Here is a 10,730-nt window from a genome sequence, read left to right as displayed (position 1 = left end):
TAGGATACTCAGTGCATTCTCTTTCCCTGGCCAGTGACTTGTTTCCAAGGGGTGTGAGCTCACCTGGACCGGCGCCATGTCAGCTTTTCTTTGCTCATTTCTTGGGAGGATATGAGGACAAAGTCACTGCTGCCGGGACAGCCTCGCCATGCTGGCGAGGACGCCCTTCCTGGCGACTCCTGCTCCAAGTCATCATGCTCTTCACTGAAGTCCTACTGTGCTTAGGGATGGATGGCAGCACCTAAACCCACACAGCCTCGCACCTCTCAGCAGCCCCAGCAGCGCCCAGCAAGTTGAGCCTTCCAGCTGGAGTTGCTTCCTCTCAGGACAGCCCCTCCTCTCGGCCAGCCAGGCTTCCTACCTGCACAGCCTGGAAAAAGTGCCAGTTCTCAAATCTGCTTAATCAGGTGAGGTAGAATGCGAAGCTTGCTCTACTGAGTCTTAGCTGTGTGACCTTTCAGCTTGAATTGAAGACTCAGCCTCCTCATTTGTGAAAGGGGGATAGAAGTGCTGTCCCACTGCTTACTGAAGGAGTGCCTACTGTGTGCTGGGTGCTGTCCTCCGCGCTTGGAATGCAGCACGAAATAGTCAGACTCCTGTCCTCGTGGAGCTGACATTCTAGCAGGAAGAGCGCTAAAATGTCATAACTTATTATTGTATGTTAACATGTGATTAGTTCCATGGGGAGGAAAAATGACGGAAAGCAGAGTGAACGGGAGGGCAATCAGAAGTGCCAGGGGCCAGGTGACAGGCCCAGGCTGCTCTCTGGGAAAGGCTGGATGCTGCCTTATGCCCCCTTCCAGCCCCTCCTCCCCCACTCACGCACACAGGCACCCACCACACCCTGGTTGGCTTGTTCCTCACCACACACAGGGAGGGGGAGACAAACCCCTTAGGGTCTTTTGAAATACGAAGAAAAATGTGCGATCAGGAGCATGACTCTTGTGCTGGGCTCTTGGGCCCACTTCAGTCTGTCTGTCTCAAATCTAGGTATCTTTGCTTCAATTTTATTTTACTTTTAAGAAAACAAAACAAAAATCTGCACTAATCTACCTGGTTTCGTAGGAAAACTTTTTTTTTTTAACTTTTTACATTTTTTGGTGTCCGTCTGTATTGAATAATTTGCTACATTTGTAAAATGTAAGAGGTATATAGAATATATATATATTTCTAACGTAAAAAACAGAAACTTTTTCTTCTCAAGATTTTTTCTTAAGAGGAGAGAAAGATATTTTTGCAGGAAAAACAAACTTTAAAATAAAAGAAGAGGAGAATAAAATGTACTTCTCCCCTTTCCCCAGCCTCTGTCAACCCCTCTTTCCCAGGAACCAATCAAAAGGTGGATCGTCTTGTAAAGAACGTAAACTTTTAGTCCAGAATGATGTCTTTTTCTCAATGCAGTGAGCTGTAGATTCTCTAGTTTGACCCCTGCGGGTGGGAATGGGGGCACTGAGGCAACATGGAGAGGAGCTCGGGGGGAGCAGGGTAATGAATTTGTTTTCTTTAGTGAAGGAGGAATACAATCAAGCATTTTGTATTCAGAATGTTGTGCAACAGTTTGGAATGGAACATTAGTGTGTTTAGAGATTTAGTTTAAAAACAAAACAAAAAGATTGATCAAATCTGTACAGTTTATATTGTTCCAGATTTTTTTAAGTTTGTATTAAAAGCATGATATATAATAGCAAAAAAACAAACCAAGGAAAGAAGTGCCAGGGGCAGGGCTTGCCCCTGTACATAAGGGAATGAAGGAGAAGTTTGAATAAAGCTGTAAGAGAGGCGAGTGGCTGAGCAAGCAGTTGTCTGGGAAACGGTGCAAAGGCCCTGCACTGGGAACCTGAGTCACAGCAAGGAGGCCTGTGAGGCTGGCAGAGAGTGAGAGAGGAGTAGGAGGAGGTGAAGTCAGGAGACGAGGGTCTCCACCGCATTTTTGTGAAGGCTGATGGAGATAATGAGTGAAATGCATTTAGCAGGACATCATAACCGTGGGCACTCGCTAGGTGACAGGCACGGTGCCACATGCCTGATGTCCGTTAGCTCAGTGAGTCTGCACAACCACCCTGCAAGGGTTGTTCCGTACTTGCCTGTTTTACACACAAGGAAACTGAGCTTTGGGCAGAGGTCTGCCCAAGGTCATAAACCTTCATAACTGGTAGTGATAGGATTCAAAGGCAGAATTCAAACCCAAGTAGCCTAGCTCCAGAGACAGTGCCTTTTACCCCCTGAGCTGACTGACTCGCAAGCAAAAGACGTGGGTGAGTGTGGCGAACGAGAAGTGTGTGATGGCAGAGCAGCCCCAGGAGAGGGATTACATGGAGAAGGAGGGCGAAGCAAGAACTAAGCAGGTCTGTAACAAGAGCAGAAGGCAAGAGGCCAAAGAAAAGACAGGCAGAGCAAGCAGGGAACAGAGCGAGAGCTGGGTACACAGCTGCTTGGGCCACAGGGGCCTGACCACACACACCCAGGGGAAGTGGGAGCCACAGACAAAAGCAGGGCCCATGCAGTGGGCCAGCAGCAGACCCAGGTGAATTCACGGAGCCATAAAAATTCCCTACGTTGAGGTCCTCTAAATGCACAGACACCTGGTAAAGGTGTCCCGTCCTCCTAAAAAATAGAGAGCAAGACATGTTTTGTTATAGCATGAACAGTAAGCCAGATTGTGAGTGTGAATCAAGACACTAAAACTTTCTCTTTCTAATCTGAATTTTTGAAACAAGTACCCTTTCTGTCTCTCCTAGGTGAAAACATGATAACAGCTAACAGATTTATTTTGCTCACAGAATAAATATCAGACACTACATGGAAGCTCTGTACAGGTAATCTCATTTCCTCATCAAAACACTAAAAGCTGGTTTATCCTCATTCATGGGTGGGGACACTGAGGCTCAGAGAGGTTAGGTCACTCACTAAGCCAGGTGCTGACAGGGACAGGAAGTGTCCAGTGTGAGCACTGACCATCACTGAGCCAACACTGCCCAGTACAGTGTGAACATAACCATGCCCCACACTATCCCCTATACTCCAGCCTACGGCAGCACCAAGATTTACAAGGAACACAGACAAGCAGGAGCAAACGCTATTATTGCAGAACAGAGCTCTGGATCTTCTCTCATTCGGGAAGTCATCCTTACAGAAGCTCTGCAGTCTCATTACTATATGCCTGGCCAGCAGGAAGGGGAGCTGTTCCTGGAGTGTCCACCACGTGGATCAGGGAAGCATGGACTACCACAGACTCTGAGTAATTCCACAGGCTCAGAAACCTTGGGGATCAGCTCAGCTGGTTGTCTGAGGTTGAGGATAAAAGGCACTGCAAGGGGGTTATATATAAAGAAATTCAATGCCTAGAACATAATCACTTCGGATCCTTCTGAATGTTCCTCACTATGCTCTATACCTCCCAGGGGCTCAGTCACTCTAGAAAAGCCCAGTGGATACTGGTCATATTTATGGCCACTCAGCATCTTTTGGACTCACTTCCCACAATTTAGAATTCCCCATATTTTGAAGCCTGCCTCCCTATGACAGAAGCTCAAACCTGCTCTGCCAGCTTCCATTGCAACTATGGCACAGGTATGTGCCCAGAGACACCTGTACAGACTTTGACTCAGGAGCTACTGACATAAGAGGAGGGGACAGGAAAATAATTTTCTTTGGCTATGTGACAGAAATGAATGATTCTTACAAAAATTCCAATCCCATACAAAATAAATGCACAAAAATCTCTTGAATTTCTATACACTAATGACAAAAAATCTGAAAGAGAAATTAAGGAAACACTCCAATTTACCACTGCAACAAAAAGAATAAAATACGTAGGAATAAACCTACCTAAGGACACAGAAGACCTGTACTCAGAAAACTATAAGACCCTGATGAAAGAAATTAAAGATGATACAAACAGATGGGGAGATATACCATGTTCTTGGATTGGAAGAATCAACATTGTGAAAATGACTATACTACCCAGAGCAATCTACAGATTCAATGCAATCGCTATCAAACAACAAGTGGGGCTTCCCTGGTGGTGCAGTGGTTGAGAGTCCACCTGCCGATGCAGGGGACACGGGTTCGTGACCCGGTCCAGGAAGATCCCACGTGCCGTGGAGCGGCCAGGCCCGTGAGCCATGGCCACTGAGCCTGTGCGCCCGGAGCCTGTGCTCCGCAACGGGAGAGGCCACAACGGTGAGAGGCCCGTGTACCGCAAAAAAACAAAAACAAAAACAAACCAATGGCATTTTTCACAGGATGAGAACAAAAAATTTCACAATTTGTATGGAAACACAAAAGACCCTGAATAGCCAAAGCAATCTTGAAAAAGAAAAACGGAGCTGGAAGAATCAGGCTTCCTGGCTTCAAACTATACTACAAAGCTACAGTAACCAAGACAGCATGGTACTGGCACAAAAACAGAAATATAGATCAATGGAACAGGAGAGAAAGCCCAGAGATAAACTCATGCACATATGGTCACCTTATCTTTGATAAAGGAGGCAAGAGTATACAGTGGAGAAAAGACAGCCTCTTCAATAAGTGGTGCTGGGAAAACTGGACAGCTACATGGAAAAGAATGAAATTAGAACACTCCCTAACACCATACACAAAAATAAACTCAAAATGGATTAAAGACCTAAATGTAAGGCCAGACACTATCAATCTCTTAGAGGAAAACATAGGCAGAACATTCTATGACATAAATCACAGCAAGATCCTTTTTGACCCACCTCCTAGAGAAACGGAAATAAAAACAAAAATAAACAAATGGGACCTAATGAAACTTAAAAGCTTTTGCACAGCAAAGGAAACCATAAACAAGACGAAAAGACAACTCTTAGAATGGGAGAAAATATTTGTAAATGAGGCAACTGACAAAGGATTAATCTCCAAAATTTACAAGCAGCTCGTGCAGCTCAATATCAAAAAATCAAACAACCCAATCCAAAAATGGGCAGAAGACCTAAACAGACATTTCTCCAAAGAAGATATACAGATTGCCAACAAACACATGAAAGGATGTTCACCATCACTAATCATTAGAGAAATGCAAATCAAAACTACAATGAGGTATCACCTCACACCACTGAGAATGGGCATCATCAGAAAAATCTAGACACAATAAATTCTGGAGAGGGTGTGGAGAAAAGGGAACCCTCTTGCACTGTTGGTGGGAATGTAAATTGATACAGCCACTATGGAGAACAGTATGGAGGGTCCTTAAAACACTAAAAATAGAACTACCATATGACCCAGCAATCCCACTACTGGGCAAATACCCTGAGAAAACCATAATTCAAAAGAGTCATGTACCACAACGTTCATTGCAGCCCCATTTACAGTAGCCAGGACATGGAAGCAACCTAAGTGTCCATCAACAGATGAATGGATAAAGAAGATGTGGCACAGATATACAATGGAATATTACTCAGCCATAAAAAGAAACAAAACTGAGTTATTTGTAATGAGGTGGATGGACCTAGAGTCTGTCATACAGAGTGAAGTAAGTCAGGAAGAGAAAAACAAATACCGTATGCTAACACATATATATGGAATCTAAAGAAAAAAAAAATGGTTCTGAAGAACCTAGGGGCAGAACAGGAATAAAGACGCAGACGTAGAGAATGGACTTGAGGACACAGGGATGGGGAAGGGTAAGCTGGGGTGAAGTGAGAGAGTGGCCTGGACGTATATACACTACCAAATGTAAAACAGATAGCTAGTGGGAAGCAGCCGCATAGCACAGGGAGATCAGCTCGGTGCTCTGTGACCACCTAGAGGGGTGGGATAGGGAGGGTGGGAAGGAGACGCAAGAGGGAGGGGATCTGGGGATACATGTATGCGTACAGCTGATTCACTTTGTTATATAGCAGAAACTAGCACACCATTGTAAAGCAATCATACTCCAATAAAGATGTTAAAAAAAAAGTTCCAATCCTTCTCAACAAGTTTTCTTCCTCTCTTACCCAAGTGCATCCTGCGTATTGATACAGGAAAATCCCTAGGCCTTGTAAATGCTCATGTGCAGCATGCCCAAAGAAAAAATGGCAGAACAATTAATGGGAGCTGGATCAGCTGTAACTATGCACACGAGGAAAGACAAAGGAATAACAGGAAACGGAAACACAATACCAGACACAGTAAGCTCCCAAAGCAATAATTATATTAGAATTTCCCACCAGCTGGCTTAGAAATCTCAAAGCACTGAAACGCCTATCTTCCATTCCCAAGTAAAATTCCCTTCTAGTTTGGGGAAATACTACCATCACTTCCCAGTGTCCCTGAGGCTCCACCGAAGAGAACCCATTGTGGAAGGTTCTAGAATGAACAAGACCTACTACCTTCCCTCGGCATGAGGTCCTAGACACTCCTTGCAGGTCAGCCTATATTTCTGATCGTGAGAAAGGATTCAAGATTATGTCTGGATTACCTTCGAGACATCTCCTCTGACCAAATGGCTTCTCCTAGCCCCCAGAATGCACTTCATCCAACAAGCGTTCTTGAGTGTCAGTGATGTTCTATATATGCTATGCTGGGGGTACATAAGAGAATAACAGATTATCCCACTCCTTAAGGAGCCAAAACTCACTTAGAGTTCCAGCAGCACTGAATTTATACTGAATGAAGAGCTGGGGGCACTGCAAGATGACATGCCCTCAGGTTGAAAAGAAGAAAGCAGATGTACAAATGCTCTTTGTTCCAGTGGAGGAAAGAGACGGAGACTAAGAGAGATAAGACAAGGAGGAAGGAAGGAAGGAAGGAAAGGAAGAGAGGGAGGGAGGGAGGGAGGGAGGAAGGAAAGAAATAAGGAATGGGGGGAGGGAGGGAAGAGAAATAAATTAAAAGGACAAACTGAGGCATAAGATATGATACATGGAAAAGATATGTTCTTGTAGATCTGAAGTTCTCGCTTGGAGATGGCGTAAGATATCATTGCCTAATCTGGAATTACGACGTTTGAATCCTTGAACCTCTCCAAGAGTTCAACTCTTAGGAAGACCTATAATTGTCTCTTACTGGTTTTCAAATAATTCAAATAGTCTTTCAAGTTCAAGAATACCCCTAAGACTTCAATACACAGTCTCTGCCTTGACTATGTGACCAAAGAGAGGAATCGAAACAGATATTTCACTTTTAGAATAGCCTAAGTGACATATGTTTTGTGACACGGTTCAAGACACTCATCTCTTTCTATTCATCAACTGAAATATCAAAGAATTCTCCTACAAAGGAGAATCTCAAATAATTACCCATTTCAGCTGCCTTTGAGTATGAAGCTTTCATAACTCATCCAATGTCTTGATCAGAATGATGATTTACAGACTTCTACTATTTTCTTGAGAAACCATCCCTTCAAGTAAACAAGTTCATACCATAAGTTGCTGACCTGATCCATGGCTCCAGAGGTGAACATGTGACCATAAGTACACAATCTGCATATTCATTCTCCTGGTCACACTGTTTAAGACCTTAGCACATGACCCAAGATAATTCTTGGCATAGAATTTTGGTCGAACAACAGGGAACCTAGAGTTGCTTAAGCTAGTAGAATATGAATCTGAGTTTCCCAGTGGCTTCCCCATTGGAAAACTTGCCTCAGAAGGCAGCCAACAAAAGGAAAGCAGAGCCAATATCTAGAGAGACAGAGACTATCCGAATGACACTAAGCATCTGGATCCAGCCGTACCGAAGGCCAAGTACTCCCAAGATTTTTCAATAATGCGAAATAAAATAAAGTCTTATTTCCCCCTGAGTCAGCTTGAATTGCAATGCTCTTCCTTTGCACCGATAAGAATCCAGACAATACATTTCCTGTATGCTTCTTATTTCCCATCACACACAACCAACCTGGTCACACACACAACCAATTCCCTGCCTAACTCTGCCTTGTAGCCAGGAGACACATAAGTTGTTATTTTGCAGGTTGCATTGGAATGACTCCACCTCTAAAGTCTTTTAAACGGGTAGCTAACCTCTGTGATACTGACCATCGAATATCAAATCTCTTAGGTGCTCTAACATGTCAGCTCACTTTTTGGCCACTAGGATTTCACAGACAGGCGGATCAGCTGCAAATACCCGCTCATCTGTCATGTGCAACCTCCTAGAGCCAAATAAATGTCAAATTCTCTGAGATCTGCTTCCCCGTCCCCATGGAATATAGATTCCTGGAAGGTTTTCACCATATCTCAAATCAAATGAAGAATGGTAGATGAAATGCAGGAGAGCCTCAAATCACAAATCATAGTCACTGGAGGAGACATAACTCTTCAACATATGAAGATTTCTTCTTTTTTTCCCCAAATAAACTTGGAACAATCATTACCTATATTCATAACTCTCTACGTTGGATTTTTAAGCTGTTTTTGATCAGCAGCTGGTTACAATTTTGTAAAAGAGTTTCTCCAATGGCACAAATACTGCTGTACCCCAGAGGAACTGCAGAGCTAATCAATCACTCTTACATAACTAGTACTCACTGTGAAAATAATGTCCTTGACCGAACAATGAACTTGAAAACATATTCCAAAGCTTTCAGCGTTCTTAAAATTGGCTCACATTGCTCTCCTCTGCTGGAGGTATCCAAGTAAGTCTTCAGCACCATCATCAATTTCCTGAATAAGGGATTATATTTTCAAAATACATCTCTTTTCAGCCCACAGCATGGTAATTAGTTCATTTACTAAATTATAAGGCATTCAATCAAAGGTTAGAGGTGATGGTATAGCCAAGCTCACTTAGTCATTTACACCACAAAAATAACTCTGCCTAAAAATATATGTTTAATACAGGGAGTGAGTAAGTATTTCCTGTCCATAAAGAGCGAGCAAAGGAAAAAGTAGTGAGAAAAAAATCTTTTGACTGGGAAAACTAGTCGCAGTGAGGATGTGAGGGGGGGATGATGGTGGTGATAATGTTCTTTTCAGCTTTTTCTTCCCACAGAAAATGTTCTTGTAATATCATGGAACTCCGTTGCCTGGAAACTTACCATGTTTCTTTATTACCAGCAGGGTGGACTTCGAACTACTTGGCCTGCTTTTCCAGGTCCCTTCACAAACGGGCCTCCACCAACTTTTCCAGCATCATCTCTGATCTCTAACCCTCAGTTCTCTATACACAAGCTGTACTGAGCTACTTGTCACATGTACTTCCTTCTCTCTAGCCTTTGAATCCCAGTGTGTATCACAAGTAGCTGTTCAATAAAATGATAGCTGACTGACTGACTGACTAAATGAATGAACGAATGAGCAAACACTTCCATGTACTTCTGCCACCATAAAATATTCATACCAACCTATGAGTTTGCATATTTTTATTTAATCCAAATAACACAGACAGATTGGGTTTTGTCAAAAAAGGCAGAACTCACACAGGCTGGTGACAAAAAGAAACTACTCAAATTTTTGTGACCTAGGCATCCTGGCAGGGCAAGCAGGAAGTACACAGTTACTTACTTGTAAGCTAGGGTAGCACTGAAATGCTGTTGAATGTAAGCCTCCAGAACGGTGTTGAAATGCTGGAATTTCCGGTCAGCAATGAGTCCTATTATGTAGATCTTGAGGAAGAAGCAAGGAATCAGTGGGTTTTGTGGGCAGACCCAGGACAGGAAGCTGTATTCACATGGCATAACTGAATCCCTATCAAATTCTTTTGCCCAGGAATTAGGTCACTAATATAGCTTCAGTCCTTTTCATTAAGGTAGTACCGCTCCTCAAAAGTATTTCACGAAGTATGCTACAGGGTTTCACGGTCAGATAAGCTTGAGAAGTCTCAAGTTATCAAAACCTTAGACTGCCTTCTTTATTGCAGGCCTCATCAGAGTCTTCCATATGCTTATGTGCATTGTAAATCTCCAAGAGAGTTACGCAATGGTCAACACTTCCCTAAGTTCTTTAATCAAAGGATCTTTTTGTCAGGAAGCATTTTTCCTTAGACACAGCTTTCTAGGAGGCCCTCTTGGGAAGCACTGGACTAAGTCACAGTTGTCTCCAAGTAAGCTCTTCAAAAATGTAAATGTCACTGACACAAAGGGTTGACACATTCATACTTTTTTGGTCACTGATACCTTAATGCAGATTTTTTTTTAATGTTTATTTTGACATGACATTGAGAAGATGTGAGTTGGGACCACAAGAGGAAGAACAGACATTTCGAAAGGTGGAAAGGAGACAGATCTGCCTGGTGTACCACCCACTCTAAAATGTTCTGGGGTGGGCAGGAGGAGTGTAACAACTGCTGAGCTGGAGACTGTGCAGGAAGAAGGTAAAAAAAAGAGGAAACATTTTGGGTGCTTTACAACCTGGCCAAGGACTCACTCCCCACATTCATGGAAAGCCAAAGCGACTATTCACGGTATCCAGCTTCATGTACTTTCAACCAGGGCCAATCCACCATCAGCACTTAAACATTCCCCTTTTAATCACCCTGCCCATGCTTTCAAATGAACTCGAAGCAAACGAAGGGAAACAGCAACTCGTTCATTGGTCTGGTTGCCAAATGTTACAATGCCTCCAAAAAATTCATGAAAAGGGCCATGTGGGCCATAAGTTCTCTGCATTCTCACAGTGAGACACAAGTTAATGCCTAATGTCACTAAACACTGGCCCCCTCTCTCTTACCAAAGCATCAAAGACGAGGATGTCATACTCATTACTTTGAGAATGTTCCATCATGATGTTGAAGAGGGCATCCAGAGTATCCTGGAGAAACTGGGCAAAATAATGAAGGTCTTGTAAGAA

At 43.3% G+C, this 10,730-nt stretch overlaps 1 protein-coding gene across 1 annotated transcript in view; it reads right to left on the bottom strand.

The window, feature by feature from the left end:
* The window catches only part of DOCK2 (dedicator of cytokinesis 2), a 424,501-nt gene that overhangs the window by 343,298 nt on the left and 70,473 nt on the right, over positions 1 to 10,730 (bottom strand). Inside the window, exons 20-22 of the mRNA XM_007447828.1 lie at positions 10,611 to 10,700; positions 9,447 to 9,547; positions 8,472 to 8,606 (exon numbers count right to left, since the gene is read on the bottom strand). Coding sequence (XP_007447890.1) covers positions 8,472 to 8,606; positions 9,447 to 9,547; positions 10,611 to 10,700 — 326 coding nt within the window. The remainder of the gene's footprint in view (positions 1 to 8,471; positions 8,607 to 9,446; positions 9,548 to 10,610; positions 10,701 to 10,730) is intronic.

The sequence above is a fragment of the Lipotes vexillifer genome, unplaced genomic scaffold (assembly GCF_000442215.2).
Source record: "Lipotes vexillifer unplaced genomic scaffold, Lipotes_vexillifer_v1.1 scaffold370, whole genome shotgun sequence".
NCBI classification, from domain to species: Eukaryota; Metazoa; Chordata; class Mammalia; order Artiodactyla; family Lipotidae; genus Lipotes; species Lipotes vexillifer.
This window is presented reverse-complemented; position numbering and strand designations above follow the sequence as displayed.